This window comes from Eschscholzia californica, unplaced genomic scaffold (assembly GCF_041429995.1).
Source record: "Eschscholzia californica isolate CP2 unplaced genomic scaffold, dmEscCali1.0.p SCAF_4, whole genome shotgun sequence".
Classification (NCBI taxonomy): Eukaryota; Viridiplantae; Streptophyta; class Magnoliopsida; order Ranunculales; family Papaveraceae; genus Eschscholzia; species Eschscholzia californica.
This window is the reverse complement of record NW_028238461.1, coordinates 1,701,866-1,719,967: the sequence shown is the minus strand read 5'-3', so window position 1 is coordinate 1,719,967 and position 18,102 is coordinate 1,701,866. Positions and strand designations below refer to the sequence as shown.

Below are 18,102 nucleotides of genomic sequence, written 5' to 3'. Positions count from 1 at the left end.
TCGCTGTGAGTCAACTTTGTTTGACTTAGTTGACTTTGATTTAATAAGGGGACAACTCCATAAAGCCTTAAATATCAACCGTTACTAATTTGTGGACCATTAACAAAAACAATTAGTAAAAAATAGAAAACCTAATTGTCTTCTTCTAGTATTAAATTCTTTCAATTTCTTGAAACCCTACTTTGGCCAATTTCTTGAAACCCTAGTTTCTAATTCTTTCAATTTTTTTCTCATTCAATTCTCGAGTCTTTTCCATTGATGTTCTCTTTTTCTTGTTTTATGAGAATTTACATATGATGCTAGGGAAGTAAAATTATATACTTAGAATTTATGAATGGATGGCTTATGTGGGTGTAGGGGGCAAATCCTCCTGTCAACTATTCAAGACCATCATCAGTTGTGGTCTGGGAGGAGTATTCTTCTACTCAATGGAATCTAAATAACTTGCCCAAGTTGCAAAGATCATGCTTCCGGCAGTTCATGATAATATTGGTGGCATGATGGTTCCTTGGTTGTATCTTGGAATGATGTTTTCTCTTCGGTGGCAAGATTCAAGTGTAATTTCTAGATAATAGCGATCTAGTTTCAAGAGTATGTCTTCTCTCTAGAAAATAATGTCTGCTTTCCAATGACTCTCAAAAATTTTCTCTCTCTAGAAATTTGGGTGTTGGTGATGAAGAAGTAGTAGAAGAAGAAGACCAAACTTAGGGTTTATAAAAAAAAAAAAAAAAAGAGAAGAGTTAAAATAATACATCTAATTTTAAGAGGACTTGAATGAAAATAATAGAGAGTTGTCCACTTAAAAATTGTTGTCCATATAAAATTTTAAATTTTTCTGGTTGTCCACATAAAATAGTGGTCCATATAAGAAAAACGGTTATCCACGTATTGGCCACCTTATCTATTCCTAGTATAGTCATATAATGATGTAATGACATGAAACGAAAAACAACTCTCAGCAATCCCCAGTTTTGAAGACTAACAATATCTTCAGTTAAGTTATGCAAGTCATTCACATATTCAAGAAATTTTAACTACAAGAGTTACCTTTTCTGATTAAGTAATTAAATTTCAACATATTTGGGCCAAACTGATTGATATATTTCTATTTCCATGGCTATCAACCATTTCCAGTGAAACCGAAATTTCATCCTTGCTTGAGAGAGGGAATTGGATTTTCCAACCTCCCCTCCTGATATAACCAAATCAATCAACTCTCTGGTTATAAACCAAAGACAATCTTGCCACTTGATGAATGTTTAGTACAGACAAGTTGAGAAGATTTAATTTGAATTTCAACAAACATAACTAAAATTTCACATATTATTATCAGCTACAAGTCTATGCTTCGTGCTTATCCAGTCCTTTAGCTAGAAGCCTGGAATCACAACGTATACATATAAAGAATAAAATTAGAACTAACCAGCTAAAGAATCAGTGTCACGAACAATTCTCATTGATGGGAGTATGACAGCAGCTATCGGTTTATAGTCATATCCACCACCTTCGTCGATGATCAGTCTAAGGCCTTCAATGTGAAGTTTTCCATGGTGTCCACTCACCACTATGGTCGATTTTTCATGCAGATCCTGTGAATATCACATACCATCCAACCCGAAAACTCAAATTACTAGTAACAAATAAATCTTTTACCAAAAATTTAGTACTATGTGTATATGAATGATCTCAAAAAGTTCAGAATGAATAGTTGAATGAGTTAAAAAATTTCATGCATTTAAGTACGATTTGAGAATGATTAAGTAATCAATGAGAATAAATCATAATGTAAACTTTTCCATTTGCTAATATTTAAGGCGTCGCAAGAGGAACCTTAATGCCACGTCTGGCATGCAGGAAAGGAATGTCATTACCAAAATAACAATCTCGTAATGTGATTCATGGTAATCATAATAATGTACTGTCTGTTCGGTCATGAACTGGAATTGAAGAGGTGATTTTTGTTTGTGGATTATTTGATTGACAATTCCAAAGGAAAGGAGATCGCAAAGGCTTCCACCCTCTGGGTTTGGAATTCGGTCACTCTCTGGGTTTGGAATTCGGTCACTCTCCGGGTTTGGGCCTTGGGGTTCCCCTTTCATGGGTGGGGAAGGGGTCTCCTTCCAAATTGCAGTTCCTAATGCATTTCCGCATAGTAAACACCACTGTGGAATACGATTTCGGGTAATACATTCAATTCTCAAACATAGCCCAAGAGCGAATTATTTGGATGAGTATCGAAAATAGTAATGTCTAACCAATCACAAAACACGAGTCTTGTAATCTTAGCAGTAGAAGATAATGGCAATATGGAAGTTATTTACCTTTGGGATGTCCCAAACATCTTTCCTCCCACTGAGAGCTGCAACCTTGGGAACCCTAGTGTCCTTAAATTTCAAAAGTTTTAGCTGTTCTTCCATCCCTTTGTCCTTCTCAAGACCAGCATGAACAGCTACAAGTTTACAACATTTTTTCTCCCCTGAAATCTCTATACAGACGTCATCCTGTAGCCATCCATTATCCCATCAACAATAAAATCCAGATATAGTTGAATCATCCATTATCTATCAACAATAAATTCATATACCTCTTCATGAACCCAAACCAAATCTCTCAGAAATTTCTTGTGATCATTAGGTACTGCATTAACCAGTTCTGCAAACAAAAAATTAACCTAATTTCAGAATCCTATCTTCTTGTCTCTCTCTCTCTCTCTCTCTCTCTCTCTCTCTCTCTCTATATCAAATAAATGGTGGAAGAACAGGTTACCTGCATCGCCGTGTGAAACACCATAGGATTCAAAAGTGGGTCTTGCATCATAAATGGAACCTTTATAATCCATCCCTTTAGCCTTATTGAATTTTTCTTTAATAAAACCAGCCCATCTTCTTCCTTGAAGATGCATATTTTCATACCCAACTCCTTTAAACCAACCTTCTCTCTCTTCATTATGATCGAATTCCTTCCACGTCTCTGAAAATGAAGAACCATCTGGTGGTGGTGGAAGAAGATGAATAAAAGCACCAAATGCAAGATCATGATTCCCACATAGGAAAACATGGGTTTGATTTGGGTATCTAGAGGGTAGAGAGATTAAGAAGTCAATTACTTTTCGAGTATCTGGACCTCGATCACAGTAATCGCCCAAGAATATTATGAGAGCAGATTGGAAAGAGTGTGGGTCAATTAGGGTTTCGAGATTAGACCAGAGATTTTGAAGCTTAGAGATGTAACCATGGATGTCACCAATGCAACAGACAATTCTCTCGTTTTGGGTTGAAGGAATTTCTCCTTCATCTCTTATTAACGTTATCTCTTCTGCCATTGAATGATCGTGAATTATTGAATTTCGATCTAAATAACAGATATCAGTGAGAAAGTGATAATGAACCAAAGTAACGTTTTTAAGGTGGGAAATGAAATTTTGTTGAAAACGTTTTTTCGGCATGGGAAGTTTTTTAGGAGCGCCTATATAATAAGTTTTCACTATTTTGGCAGGAAAAAAATAGCAGAGTTTCCTCTCATTATACTGGTGGTGGGAGATGGAGAGGAAGAAGAAGATGAAGGATGATAAGGAGTTTGAATTCTGCAAGATTTGTAAACTTAATCACGATCAAGGTCAACGTCACAAATACTTCCCTAATCACACCAAATCTCTCTCTTCATTCCTTTCTCGTTTCCAAAACAAGTTATCTGATGTTCGATTTTTCCTCAAAAACCCTACTCATCTCCGTCCCGAACACGCTTCTCGTAACCGAATCTGGTGTGTTTTCTGTGATTCCGATATCGAAGAAGTCCAAAGCTTATTCGCTTGGTAAACTTTATATTCTTTTAGGGTTTTATATTATATAATAATTTATATTCCGTTTTCTTGAATTCTGATATTACATGTTATTTTATTTTTATTTTTTTGTATTTGTTGGGGGGTTTTATTTCTTAAGTAACAATGCCATCAATCATCTGGCAAGCTCTGAACATTTGAAGAATTTGAAGAATTTTTTATGGAAGTATGGTGGAGGAATGGATCGTGTTGATTCATTCATAATCTCCCAGACTGATCTTTCTAAGGTATTATAATCATCTTTAAGACTCCCAATTTTTTTTTTCTTTCTAAATGAAGTGATAAATTGTTGTCTTTCGAATTCTTTTTGATGTTTGAATTTTTGTTACATTTACTTGTAGTTTATTTTTGTAATGTAGTGGGAGAAGAGATGCAAATTGCTGACTATATCCAATGAAAGATCTTGCGGACCTTCTTCCGGAACTTCAAATGATGATATCCACAATCAACTAAATTCTGAAACTATGGATAATTTAAAAAATAATTCAAGTTTTGTTTTTAATTCTAGTATTTCAACTGGTTGTGTACCTTTACAATGTAATACTAATGAGAGTGTTAAGACACTTCATAGAGAAGTCAGTGGAGTTGGAACATGCGATAATTCGTATGTCCAGGGCAGGCGTACCATGGAAGATACCGTTAAAGATTTGACAGGTTTAGCTAATTTTCCTTTTTACATATGAATTAGATAGTCAATCTTGATAATTTTACTTAATCCTTTGTCAAAACTTCCCTCTTTTTCCTTTATTGATTCTATCGCTGCATGGTAATTTAGCAAATTATTTCTTTATTTGTACATGTGATACAGATTACAAGAATCTACAAAATAACTCCATCGGCAGAAGCTCAATTGGGTACTCTCCCACTAATAACACAGTAAGCTTGCTTCTATTTATCAAACTATGTCTATAATGCCTTATCTTGCAGCTATAATTAAGTAATTGCATGACCTGAATAGCCGACTAGTACAGTGTCAAACTGAGTGTTTTATTAAGTTCAGAAAATCATCTAAAACCTAGACATGTGTGACCTCCCTCCATTTTCTCTAATTGTTATTACTTATTAAGGTCTAGGACTGCCGCAGCAACTCATGTCTGACCATCGTCTAAAACCTTGAGAAAGATTGTTCTGGTTGCTCATCAATCATCCAAAATTTATCACTGGCACTGAGTGTGCTTATTTTATGCTAGGAGCTCTCTTTGGTTAAATTTCCTTTTTCTAAGGCTTCTAACTTATCAAAAGCTTTGTTGTTTATAGCCCATACATTCACTTCAAAACTCTAACCTGTTTTTATGTATTTAGAATCAGGAGTGATATTTTTAATGAAATTCATCTACTTGATGAGGAGATCATCCTCATACATTGGATTATCTTCGTGTTGGATCCACAATATAGATAATTGTTGTTGTTGTTGTTGTTTAGTTAATGTTTAATTCCTTTGAAGGTCTGAAAGTGTTTCTTTGTCTGTGTCATATTAGTTTTCTGATTAACATCGGAAGTGTAATACAAGGTTCTCATAAATTCATAATCTTGATTGTCACAACAGGTTTATCAGGCTGGAAGAGTTAGCAGTGGAGAGAGTAACAAACTGGGTATTCACACTTGCAATTTCAGTTCACTTTGTTGTTACATTGTGTCGTGACCCTGTGGTCTATTGTGTTTATTTTCACCATTTTCAGTGTTATTGAGTTCCACTCATAGTTTTCCTTTATTTCCTCACGAGCCTAATGAAGGTGTTTCTGCTGGAATGCTTCCACCCTGGCTTGAAAAAGATGAAGAAAATCAATTCCATCAGTTAAGTACAGGAACAGATGAGAGCAACCTTGCTGCTGCATCACATAAGAAGGGGAAGTCTCAGAAATTGAATCCAAAAAGGGTAGGAGCTGCTTGGGCAGAGAAGAGAAAGCGTGAGATGGAAATGGAGAAGAGAGGAGAAATTGTCACCAAAAGTTATGATGCTAATTGGCTTCCTGATTTTGGTAGAGTTTGGCAATCAGGTACCCGAAAAGAATCAAGGAAAGAGTTTGAAATCGAGAAGCAAAAATTGCCCCATGTCGATACCCCATCTGATTTACCGATTGGGATACAACCTTACATTAGCAAACGAATGGTAATGTCCACTTACTCTAAGTCTCTAACTATATGAAGTTGTCTCTTCGTATGTGCTTAAAATGATCGATACATATTTTGACCAAACTCATTACCTTTTTCTGGTTCTGAATGCGTAGAAACTCTCTCTGTTTGATATTTTCATCAAATGACTCAGTTTTCGTTGTAACATTGTAGTTTCTACTTTCTAGAGAACTATAACGAAACAACTGGGGTTGACCTTATTATTCTTTTTCTGTACTTTGATCACCATCTTCTTGAAACCAATTTTGGTCTTGTTAGAAACTTTTCCATAAACAGAAAAGATATGTTAAGCTTCACTCCTTCGAAGCATCTAAACACTAAACAGACCATCGTAGTATTCTTTCAACATAACTCGGCCCAAAAAGTAGAAAGTTATGGTTCCCCTATAAACCTAAAAGATAGTGTATATTTATTTTTCCCTTAATATAAGCCATATGACTATATTTCTTTTATTTGGTTTGGATTCATTAGGATTATAGGGCAAAATTACATGTATTTCTGAAAAAGTATGGAGTAGACCAAAAAATGACCTAACCTCTCTGACAGTTATTTCTGTGGCCTTGAGGAAACGTGTTGGTGCTTGCATTCCTATATAGTGCATTCTCTTTGTAACAATTCTCTATTTGGTTGTAGTTTGTAGAAAAATTTATGCTTTATTTATTTGGTGATCATGATTAGACAAGGTTCCAAACCTTATATGCCTATTCCCTCTTGATGCAGCGAAAGACTAGTACAGAAACTGAGACAGTTGAAAGTCATTTGGAGTGAATTGTCGTGTCATTCACTCCAAAACTACCAAAATGTACAGTTCGGGTATGTGATTTCTTCATCTTTTTTTTTGTTCAATAAGTAGATATAAGAAATTATTCCGTGGAGAGATTTTGACCATATGTAGCTTGAAATTTTTGTTCCTCGAGATGTGAATACCGTAGATTTACGAGAATTCTTCACTCGATTGACCTAACGTTCTATATTTTCATGTGTTTTCTACTGGTTTGCAGAAGTTGAGGACCTACTACTGTTCATACCGCAGCTTTGGTTGAAGATGACATATAGATCTTTGTTCTCTTGATTCAAAGAAGACAAACCTTACTTTCTGGGTCGTGGTGTATGATTCATCTGCATGGTTGATTGGGATCTATTTGAGCCAGATAATTCAGTTTCACACTAGTCAAATAGTGTATCTGACGCTTCATGATAAAGCTCACTGAATCAACTGTGTTTAAACCTACTTTGTTGGATTCAGCCAATGAAAATGAACCCCAAAAATGAATTTCGTCAGTGGTGTGGAGCTCGAAAAATGGTCCCAAAACCCATTCTGTATTACGAGATGGTCAATCATTCATTCAGGACTCTGGCAAAAAATATGCAATTAGGATTTTTATGGACTGATTTTAGTTTGAGGTAGAATTGTTGAGAGAAGAAAAACATAGTTGACAGTGATACTTCATAATGCATAATGTCAAAATTCCATTTTGTTAAACTCATTTTTCTTTGATTACTTTTTTATCGCCTGCTGAGCCAAATATTGGACAACCTTGACCAAGTCAAAGTGTCAACAAATCGACCAAAGATACACGCAAGCGAACCCTCGTCAAAGCCATCGAGGGGGTGGACTGACAAAACTCGACCACCTGAGCTCTAATTGGGGAGATCGGTAGGTGCATCCGGGACACCTTGAACCTTGCGCTAACCCAAAGGTAAGCGAAGAGACGAATCCAAGCCAACCTTGGCAAGATTTCTGCTTTAATCTCAAAGTAGTGAAGGGAGGTCTGCAGGAGTCAACCTCGGCATCTTGAGCCTTGACATGGGAAGGTGGAACCGTATCAGTTTTGCAACATGGGTTCTGCTCTGGTTGGAGGATCAAAGTAGGGAGATCAGCTAGAGTGAGCTCGGTCTTCTTAAGTTCCAATCTGCCTCAAGAAAACAACAGTGATGTGGAATGCTAGACAAAGTCAAAGATCCACTTTTTATACACGAATGATTGTGTCAGAGAATCCGTCAATGTCAGACATTTTGTGCTGGTTTTTGTCAGGTGTGTTCTTATTGATGCCCTACACACTATTACACTTAAAAATAGAGTAAGGTTAACACAATAAAACGACAATATTTCACTGTTCAGGGTCATTTCGTCGATAATTACTCGTTTGCCTTTAGAGGATTTCTAATTTCATTCTTGCAAAACATCATGCGTGGCAAAGTAGAGCATAATCCTGCCTGGCGAAGCAAATCTTACGGTGCATGGCTGAGATGGCTTAATCTTGCATGGAGAAGCAGGATTACTGTGCCTGGCTGAACAGGGCTCAATCGTGCTTGGCGAAGCATAGCTTGTTGTGCATGGTTGAGCAGGGGTTAATCTTGCCTGGCGAAGCAGGATGCCTGGCATGACTTAATCTTGCCTGACGGAGCAAGGATTAATCATGCCCAGTGAAGCAGAGAGTAATCTTGCCTGGCAAAGTAGGGCGTCCTGTATCTGGACAAGTATTGCTTACTGTGCCTGGCTAAACAGGGCTTACTGTGCCTGGGGACTTGCCTGGCAAAGTAGGGTGTTCTTTATATCGTTATTCTTACAGAAATTTCCTCTGTCGGGGCGTCCAATCTCTTTCGGAGTTAGAGACTTGTAAAGTTGGGTTAAAAAGTTGCAGAGCTGAATTTGAAGGCCTGTGAGCCTGACCTAGGGGTTTGCAGATCTAAACTAGAGGCGCACAAGTATGACCTCGGGGTTTGCATATCTGACCTAAGAACCTCTCAGGCAATTCTGATGGCGGTTGAAACCCCGATAACAGAGCTTAACGCAACATTGACTCCAACGCAAGAAGAACCGAAAGATGTCAAAATAAGGGAGGAGGCAGTGACACGCTCTTTGGCTCAAAAAATGTCTCGTGAGGAGAGAGAGGAGGCTTTAGCCCAACAGATTCAAGCTCGAAATGAAGTTGTTGAAGCTTTAACGAATCCTCAGGAGCATGAATGCCTTTTGAAGCATGCGCCTAGTTCTTCTTTTAAGATGGGTTGGGAGTTTTCTCGGCGTTACAACAATGCTCCAAACTCGACTCCCTTAACCGAACTCCCCTCGAAGGACGTAACTGACCAAATGGATATGCTCCTGAATTCCTGATCGAATACGGTATGGAGAAAAAAAATACTTTTTTTTAAAAGAAGATAAAATACTTCGCATTTATAGTTTTTTCTAACATATTAGCTGAATATGTAACATTGAAGCTGATACTCTAGCTAAATGGGTTTAAAAAAATCAAGGAGAGTGATTATGGAACTTGGTTCCATCACCCCTCTCACATTTTTGTTCCATTGAAAGCCTTGTGTCTTGATTTTAGTGAAGTTAACTTTTCAACAAAGAAAAAGAACAAGACCGATACTATTCAGATATTGGGTGTAGATCGAAAACTGAGGTTTAATAAAACACTAAAATTACATAAGCCTTTTGTATAAATGTAATCTCTCTCATCTCTTCTCTGTGTAATAACATCGACTCTAGATTCCTTCAGTTTTGTTTAATTTTCACATCACAGAAAAATGAAACAAATTTCAGAGATTTGTCTTGTTAACTATACCAATCTAAAAAGAGAACAGAAAAGGTAAGAACGAAGAGGAAGAGCATAAGAAAGGTTCTACTACTACTATTGCGATCAATGGCTTGGGAGAGCTCCTTGTTACCCAAACTTACGTTCGTGGTAGCTTCAACTGCCTAAATATCACGTTATGGAAACCAAGTTCATTAAGTTTCGGAGTAAAACAAAATGAGAAAAACGGCAGAGGGCGAGTGTTGATGAAAAGCTTGTAGGTTCTAACCTGTTCATATAAAAGCTCAATCTGCTGAGCTTGTTGAAGAACATGAGTTGACATTAAGTGATTTAGAGCAGACATTTCCACCATCTTAGTTTCGGTTTCTTGAACGGCATCTAGAAGACTCGACAACTCTACCTGATAAATGCCAAGACAGCAAATTCCCGTTTCATATAGTCCCATATTGTCCAGACTCAAGAAGTACAGAAATATATATAACACCAGTCCCATCAACACTACCTGAAGAGCGTGTGTTTCATCGTCCAAGAGTTGATGTTGAACTCTAAGAGGTTCTGATGGAAACTCATCTCGCTCCCTTAGTTGTGAATGAGTTGATTTGGGTTCGTCGGATAAGCGTGAAACGAGAACCTTTTGAACTTTTCTTCTGGGTGTTGCTCTGTTAACAGCTTCCTGAAAGCGTATGGCTCTTAGCTGGTCAAACTGAGCGGTGACCACATGAAGCCTCTCGCTTAGAATCAAAACCTGTAGTTTATCAAAGAAGTATTTAGGAGTAACTAAAATTGGATAGAACACCAATTGACATAAACCACACTTCTTTTATTACTTTCAAGTGTTTTTTAATAAAGACGATATGAGGACTCTAATGCAAGGAGTAGAAATTCCCTTCCGAGTCATTATTTTTGACAATTTGATAGAGCCTATACTAAACATTTGGATTTTTAGGCAGCACGAGCCCTGGTCTCCGGTCATATCCATTCAAAGTTTCTAAAACGAAATACTATACCATGCTTAAAACACATGCCTCTTGGTCCCCCATTCTGCTTGCGACACAATTTTACAATTTGGCGAGAAACTTGTCTCAACAACTAAGATCTTATTAGACAGAGAGAGCACATAAATATGACAGTAAAAACATGTAACCAAGAACTAGCTGTTCATACCACTCCATGTTTGTGAGCTATAATATTAGCATGAGAATTGTCACCCCGTATGCCAAGCCACGCTTTTGAATTCCCGTTCTTATCCTCATCACGGATCCTAGTCTGGAGAATATCTATCTGCTCTTTGCACGCTTTTATGAAAATACCGACCTGCATAAACAATTGGAAGGTGAATCCTATTGTTTTCTTTCCTTCCTTTTTTTCATCAGAGAGGACGAACTGAAACTGATGTGGCCAATTTCAAATTTCCAAAATCAGTTTGTCCTGGATCGTCTTAGAAGGTGTACCAGTGATTGGAATCCATACCAAGTCGCTTTTGAGCTATACCAGAACGACGATGATATAAGGGGATTTAGGAGAAAAATACACGAAAGCACCACTCAGTCAAGAGTCATGACTTGAGGCAAAAGGCGAAATATAGTAAACATAGAAAAATAAAACAAGTCTTCATAGCAAACAGGTATAAGAATCCAACTATTGATCCCTTTAATCTACGATGGAGTCATTAACAACTTACTTCATGTTCAATGTTGTCTCTCTCCTGTTCAGTAGTTCGGTGCAAATCTACATAGTCCTTTCGATGCTTAACAATAAACTTCTCCAAAGCTTCGATACTTTCAAGCTAACAAAGGACAGTAAACAGTAGAAGCAAGTACTGAGCACTAAGTTATAATATGTCTATGTAATAGCAAAAATGAGTAGTAGCAACTGACCTGGTTTCTACTAGCCTGATTACCAAAAGAGCAGATTGGACAAAAGTACAACTTTAAATAAAAGAGAAGGCACGCAAGAGAGATGGAAGAATTTACAGTGTGAATACCGTTTTCAGTGCAGCTTTTGTAAACGGCGACTTCTGCCGAGGCTTGCGCATGATGAAAGAAGCTAATACAGCAGCTATTTTGGACTGTCAAAAATGAATTTCTGTTATAAAGAAAACTAAAATAGTGACAGCGTCTTAATAAGAGTCATAACAAACAATTCTTTTTTTCTAGTCAACTAATTATTCAATCATCAACTGATTATTAGTAAGAATAATATCATATCTGAAAGTTATTCCATCTGTGCCTGTAAGTATCTAATTTTGAGATCGTTCAGCTCAACAATTGGTCCATTAAATAAGTTCACTATAAATCTTGATCTTCCATCTTACGTCTGAGAACTAAACTTGAACTGTCAAAATCAATCATGTTTCGGAAATTACCCAACTACAAAACTGATATTGATAAAAATCTAGTGGTAGATTGAAATGTTCTAACAAAAGCATTGTGCAAGGTGCCACCAGAGGCGCCTCCAAAAGTGCCGGCAAAGAGCAACAAAGGAAGTGCATACAGAAGGAGTTCTAAGATTACTCAAATTTTGGGATGAATTGTAAACTCAAGATTCACACCGTTTAAGAGGATGTGCACAAAAGGGGGCAAACAGCACATGAGTAGACAAAACACATTAACTCTCTTGACGCAAAATATATTCAAAGGGAAATGAGTTTTCACCATTCACACTCCAAATCAATATATCATAACTAATGGATTCGTTGCATTCTAACTAGAAAACCAAAATCACTATTACGTACATGTTAACCATCTGTTCAAGATCTATTGGTCTTTGCCAAAACACCAAGAAAGTTAGATTTTCAGAAGAACGCATTACACCACCAACAACAATAGCTAGGCAATCTATTTAACCAAAAGATGGCTCTAAATAAGAAACAACATAAAATGATCATTTAAATACCTCGTCATATCCTAGGGAGAGAGCTACGGAACGCACAGTATCCTTCAAGTCCTCTGTTCTATCCCTGATTCCTGCCATCCCTTCATCATCCACAAAACAATTAAAATAGAAATGCTTGAAGCATCAATCACAAGCTCAAAGAAAAGAAGAATCAATTAGGTTAAAAAAGCAAAACAACAAACCAGCTTAGACCTCCCAATGCAGATAAGGTTTTAAAAAAACCCTCTCAAGGAGGGTACGAGTCGACCTCTTAGGTAATCAACTATTTTTTAAATTCAAAAAAGAAGGAAAACTGAGGTAGTATATGTCTTTTGTTAATTTCATATATGAAATTAACAAAAGACATATTGTCTGAGGAGAAACTTGTTTGACAATAAAACCCATACTTTTATGAAAACCATTCCCAGAATACTTAAATTGAGTAGGAGTTGTATTCAAATCTCAAAGAAGTTAAGTGTTGCTGGCAAATTTTCTTCACAGTACATTTCTCTAGGTCTCTACTATACGTCGATCTTTCTTGTGCATTCACTTGCTTACAATAATTCCTAAAACTCAGTCTCTCTTAACACCAATGGTCGGGTCTAAGGATTTTTAAAACAAATTTGCACGCCTAAGCGTCGCCTTTGAGCACCAAGCTGCTGCTTATTCACCCAAGCCGATTCTTCACGCGTGTTCTCTCGCTTCCAGTCAGTTTCATTATTAGCAATCTGTTATAAGTATGTTGTATTATGTAAATTTATTGTTTCAATAGAATGATTGTAATAATATATGTTGTAGAGTATCTTTTTGGTTTGCCATTTTAGGAACTACTACCGTTGCACCATGCGCCCAGAAATGTACTGTGAAGAAACGAGTAGAAAGATCGTTTCAAGATCCATTGATCGCTGTCTGATGTAGGACAGAAATGGGGAAGTGGAATAGAAGAAGAAAATAGCTTGATTATATTATAGATAAGCACTAGCATCGCACTAGTACAAACTAGGAATCACTCCTAGAACCCTTAGGCATCACACCTTTGGGGTATTTGCATCACACAAACACATAAAGCTTAAGTAGCTGATGGAATACTCTCTGTCTCTCCTCAAACAGCAGAATACAACCCTCATATATAGCCTAAAACTGACCCTTAATATCCCATACTTCTAGACTTTTAAACTTCTAAACTCCTAGGACATAAAAGACATTAAAGAGACACTAGATGACATTAAAGACATTAAAGAGACACTAAAAGACATTAAAGACACTTAACCATCCTAATACTTAGAAACTAGTAGAATCTCCACAAAGACATGTGAATCAGGCCCGCATTTTTCAAGGTTCTAAGTGGGCCATTCATGCAACACACGCCAAATCAGAATTTGGGTAGGGCAATCCTTCCTTTGACGTCTCCCATATGCCTTAAACAGTTGCTGCCATTCATCTCTATCAATTCTCCCTTGAGAAAACTCGACCCCGACGAGTTAAATGCATAAAATTTCTCATCAAGGTCCTGGTCAAGTACTTTGGACTCATCATCTCTATCAATTCTCCCGGGTTTGAGAAAGCTCGACTCTGGCGAGTTAAATGCATAAAGGTCTTCGTCAAGTACTTTGAACTCATCATATCTAATCCTTGTATAGTCAGTAAGTGGGCGCCCCTTCCAATTAATCCAATATCCTTGATGGGAATCCACCTCGATAGAAACACTTTGATGATCAACAATGTCTTTAGTTTCTTCGTTTTCCACTGTTAGAGATGTGGTAACGAGTCCAACAACAGATACATGGGAACTATTTTCTTCCTCCTCTAGGTCATTATACTCATAGATTCCATAATCAAATAAAGTTTCATTTTCTAGAGCTTTCTCTTCATTATTTCCGGCTTGCTCATCTCCTTTTGCAGTTTCAGGATGTTTAGCAAGATGGTGTGTTCGAGTTTCCATCTTAGCTAGTCTGGTTTGCACGTCTTTGAGTCGTTCTGTAATTTCAAAAATGATATCGTCTCGTTCATTCTCAGTTAATCTTCTCCTAAGTCCGGATCTAGTTGCCATCATGTAACCTCGCTCTCATACCAAAATGATGTAGGACAGAAATGGGGAAGTGGAATAGAAGAAGAAAATAGCTTGATTATATTATAGATAAGCACTAGCATCGCACTAGTACAAACTAGGAATCACTCCTAGAACCCTTAGGCATCACACCTTTGGGGTATTTGCATCACCTTTGGGGTATTTAGGCTATATATAAGGGTTGTATTCTGCTGTTTGAGGGAGACAGAGAGTATTCCAGCAGCTATTTCAGCTTTATGTGTTTGTGTGATGCAAATACCCCAAAGGCGTGATGCCTAAGGGCTCTAGGAGTGATTCCTAGTTGTACTAGTGTGATGCTAGTGTCTATCTATAATATAATCAAGTTATATTCTTCCTTAATCCCAGCTTCCCATTTCTGTCCTACATCACTGTCACAACCTAATCACCAAAGTCCGGCAACTTTTAGAGGAAATGCTGCTAGACTACTATCACCTTCCATGTTTTCTTCAGCATCCCCGTCATCACTAAAAGTAGTTGGACAGATGAACTTCCCTCTTAACCATGAGGAGTTACTCCTTCATCTGATTATTCCCTTATATGATAACAATCAAATTGGAGGAGATCTTAATAGAATCTCCTCTATATGCCCACAAAACCAAACAAGAAGAAAAGTGGTATTCACCAGCAACTTGATCCTCATTTGCTTTCTGCAGACTATGGCCTTCTACAAGATATATGCTGTAGAGTAATATTTTCCATTTCTTATTGTGCAAGGTTTCCAACTTTACGGAGAGAGTGGTTTCTAAGCTCATAAAGTAATGCAGCAATGAGCCAAATTCCTTCGGACTAGAGCAGTATATAATATCTCATCTACTGATGATCCACATATATAAGAAGGGTCAAAATATCCATGAACCTATGCCATAAACGACATGCTTAGTTCGGCTTATAATAATAATAAGCTATATGCAGCCAGGAACTTGATAGTTCCTTCGTCCTTGATTGACTATCCAATTCCAGAGGAGACATTTGAAAGAGAGAGAAACGTTTGAATATATTGTAGCAATCTCAACACAGGACTGGATTTGTAGTGAAATCAATCCACATAAATTACTTGTGATGGTTTATTTGTTTGTGGTTCTCCGTATATGGTGTAATTTTTTGCCATCTATCTAGTGATCGGAATAAAGCAATTGGGATATAAAGTGAACTATGTCAAACGTAAGAAGAGGGTCTCGAATCAATATCATTGAACAACATAATCAAGACAAAAACAACTCAATGAGTCCATATAGCAAAAGGTCAAGATAAAGAATGTCAACACATATTGAAAACTCTTTATAGGTTGATGTTTAACCACCATTTATCTTCAATTATCTATAACATGGTTGATGAATCAGATAAGGGGACAAAAGAAAGAGGTAAACTTTAATTTGCCCCCATTTAACGAAATTGACAACATATATTTACTGGTAAATAACTAGTAATTGACTTGATAGCATATGAAAAGTACTAGTATGATCTATAAGGTGGATTAGAGAATTTGTCTGAAAAATACGGAATTTGTATTCCTTTACTCATCCACTTTTCAGTGCCTCGAGATAGCATATGAAAAGTTAACCAAGATGCATGTGAAACCATACAACAAAAACACAAGAGGTTCTCTCTCTCTCTCTAAATTTTTATTTATAGAGAGAAAGCTTTAATTAAAAAACTTACAACAACCTTGGCTAAGTTCAGAGAGAGAGCTTGAATTAGATCAATTGATTACTGTAACCTAGGCAAAACCACAATTTGTTGAAGACTTGAAGAGGAAGAAAGAAAGAAAGAAAGAAAAAATGGAAAAAAAAAAAAAATTCACCCTGTGGGAATCACCGTGAACTGCTTTCCGCAAAAGCTACTAGCAGAAGCCATAAATTTTCTGCTTCTGCTTTTTGGCAGAAATGGGCTTTTTTGACTTAAAATAAGCCGGAACTTATTTAATCCAAACACCTATAATTTTCTTTATAACACACTTGGAGAGAAGACAGTCATTCGTCGTTCACTCTTCTAACCCCCGGTCGTAAGTTACTCTCTCTCTCTCTCTCTTTAGAATTAATTCCTCATCTTTCAAGTGGTTGTTCTATAGAGAAGGACTGAAATACTAGAACTAGGGCTAACAACAACACTGATAAAAGGTCCAGAAACCCAAAGTATCTTACTATATGACAATGGAAAAAAAACATAGCCACTAGATTAAGGCTGTCATTGTTGATTTTGGAAAGAAAACAATTAGGGTTTCTGATATGAAATCAATGGATAAGAAGTTTATCTACTGGAAACTATTGCAGAACAAAACTGAGATTTCCTCCTGGGTACAAGTCATATTGATGTAAAATTAGGTTTCTCCGAGATTAACCCCATTAAGTGTTTGAAGAAATTCCACAAAGTCTTTCTTTTTTGTTCCTGCCAGTTTTAGGGTTTCTTCATAAATGATAAATAGAAATTCCCCAGGAATAAAATACTCAGACCAAACAGACCCTTAATTGTTTGGAATAGCTTTCTATTCAAGAAGAAGTAACTCAATACAATCATGATTCATTTAATAGGGATGAGCAACTGTCGACCGAACCGACCAGACCGAACTTGACCAAACCAAACCGAATGGTTTTTGGGCTGAACCGTCCATTCAGTTGGTTCGAATTTGGCCTTACCCTAAACGGTCGGCAACCGACCGCTGCTCACCACTAGTCCATTATGAGCTAACCACTAATGTTTTCTTCTTGTCGAGTACAGTTGGAAGAATGCCAAAGATAAAAACAAACCGTGTCAAATATCCAACTGGATGGGAACTAATTGAGCCTACCCTTCGTGAGCTAGAGGCGAAGATGAGAGAAGGTTTTAGATCATTTACTTGATGAATGTAGAGATAACGAATTATTTTTTGTCTATTTTTGTTCAATATTAGTTGAGCTATTACAAATTTGCAACCACTAATAATTCAAGTCGATATGAATAATTTTATGCGTTTGTCTAACAGCGGAGAACGATCGACATGATGGTAAGAGGAAATGTGAAACATTATGGCCTATTTTCAAGATTGCCCATCAGAAAAGTCGCTACATCTACGACCTTTATTACCAGAGAAATGAAATATCTCAGGATTTGTACGAGTTCTGCTTGGATCAAGGTTATGCCGATCGCAATCTAATAGCCAGAACAAGGAACTACAGGGGCCCTTCCGTGTCAGAAACGAGGAACCACACATCTGACTCCCTTCCCTTTGCGGAAATTCTACATCTTCTACATTTTTATTAAAATTCAAAGTAGTTCAAAAGTTCAAGATTTGTTTAAGATTAAAAAACTCTAGGTAATTCAGGAGTTAAGAATTGTTTTAAGAAAATTCATATATTTCATTTTTCATAATGAAGAATTCAAATCAAGTGGTAGTTATATTTCAAAATCTCAATTTCTGCACTCAATGTCATTCTTTTGTCCCTATTACTCTTTTTGTTGAGAATGTTGAAAGTAATACTAGTATTAGTGAACAAGTAAACAACCAAATCAACTTCTACTCTTTTTGAGAATATTTTGATATCAAAACCTTGAGTATAGATGGGGTTGATAATAAAAGATTATGTTGTGGACATTGTCCAAAACATTATACTCCCTTCAGCTATTGGAAAAGGGAAAATGGTTGATTAGGTCAA

At 36.8% G+C, this 18,102-nt stretch overlaps 3 protein-coding genes and 1 long non-coding RNA gene across 13 annotated transcripts; 2 read left to right on the top strand and 2 right to left on the bottom strand.

The window, feature by feature from the left end:
- Positions 1-1,225: 1,225 nt before the first annotated feature.
- Positions 1,226-3,500, bottom strand: LOC147541374 (tyrosine-protein phosphatase RLPH2-like). Its single transcript, XM_086638287.1, has 4 exons — positions 2,767-3,500; positions 2,585-2,652; positions 2,322-2,501; positions 1,226-1,589 (listed from the first exon to the last, which is right to left on the bottom strand). The coding sequence occupies exons 1-4, from the start codon at positions 3,443-3,445 to the stop codon at positions 1,419-1,421; spliced, it is 1,098 nt and encodes a 365-aa protein (XP_086494413.1). The 5' UTR covers positions 3,446-3,500; the 3' UTR covers positions 1,226-1,418.
- Positions 3,501-3,525: 25 nt separating this feature from the next.
- Positions 3,526-7,451, top strand: LOC147541373 (coiled coil protein). Its single transcript, XM_086638286.1, has 8 exons — positions 3,526-3,811; positions 3,939-4,065; positions 4,198-4,492; positions 4,647-4,714; positions 5,385-5,430; positions 5,572-5,948; positions 6,692-6,784; positions 6,973-7,451. The coding sequence occupies exons 1-7, from the start codon at positions 3,540-3,542 to the stop codon at positions 6,737-6,739; spliced, it is 1,233 nt and encodes a 410-aa protein (XP_086494412.1). The 5' UTR covers positions 3,526-3,539; the 3' UTR covers positions 6,740-6,784; positions 6,973-7,451.
- A 1,911-nt stretch (positions 7,452-9,362) lies between these two features.
- Positions 9,363-16,961, bottom strand: LOC147541372 (syntaxin-81-like). Of its 10 annotated transcripts, none has more exons than XM_086638290.1 (9): positions 16,275-16,961; positions 16,129-16,190; positions 12,406-12,485; positions 11,495-11,578; positions 11,192-11,296; positions 10,675-10,824; positions 10,013-10,255; positions 9,779-9,910; positions 9,363-9,674 (listed from the first exon to the last, which is right to left on the bottom strand). In XM_086638290.1, exons 3-9 carry the CDS (start codon positions 12,481-12,483, stop codon positions 9,531-9,533), a joined length of 936 nt encoding a protein of 311 aa, XP_086494416.1. In that variant the 5' UTR covers positions 12,484-12,485; positions 16,129-16,190; positions 16,275-16,961; the 3' UTR covers positions 9,363-9,530. The 10 variants fall into 10 exon arrangements, with proteins under 10 accessions (XP_086494416.1, XP_086494418.1, XP_086494420.1 ...); XM_086638292.1 differs by adding an exon at positions 13,014-13,289 and having other exon boundaries at positions 14,843-16,928; XM_086638294.1 differs by having other exon boundaries at positions 16,129-16,183; positions 16,289-16,824.
- On the top strand, positions 16,152-17,605 carry LOC147541371 (uncharacterized). Its single transcript, XR_015224269.1, has 3 exons — positions 16,152-16,475; positions 17,189-17,290; positions 17,433-17,605. It is a non-coding gene; the product is annotated as an uncharacterized LOC147541371 (long non-coding RNA).
- Positions 17,606-18,102: the final 497 nt, after the last annotated feature.

Coding starts and splice junctions, on each gene's coding strand:
- LOC147541372 (XM_086638288.1), bottom strand. CDS start 15,225: ATGAGCTTAGAAACCACTCTCTCCGTAAAGTTGGAAACCTTGCACAAT. Junction 11,579..12,405: donor TCTCCCTAGGATATGACGAG/GTATTTAAATGA, acceptor CATTTTTGACAG/TCCAAAATAGCTGCTGTATT. Junction 10,825..11,191: donor GAGACAACATTGAACATGAA/GTAAGTTGTTAA, acceptor TTGTTTATGCAG/GTCGGTATTTTCATAAAAGC.
- LOC147541373 (XM_086638286.1), top strand. CDS start 3,540: ATGGAGAGGAAGAAGAAGATGAAGGATGATAAGGAGTTTGAATTCTGC. Junction 3,812..3,938: donor GTCCAAAGCTTATTCGCTTG/GTAAACTTTATA, acceptor TTATTTCTTAAG/TAACAATGCCATCAATCATC. Junction 4,066..4,197: donor CCCAGACTGATCTTTCTAAG/GTATTATAATCA, acceptor TTTGTAATGTAG/TGGGAGAAGAGATGCAAATT.
- LOC147541374 (XM_086638287.1), bottom strand. CDS start 3,445: ATGCCGAAAAAACGTTTTCAACAAAATTTCATTTCCCACCTTAAAAAC. Junction 2,653..2,766: donor TGTTTCACACGGCGATGCAG/GTAACCTGTTCT, acceptor TTTTGTTTGCAG/AACTGGTTAATGCAGTACCT. Junction 1,590..2,321: donor ATGTTTGGGACATCCCAAAG/GTAAATAACTTC, acceptor TGATATTCACAG/GATCTGCATGAAAAATCGAC.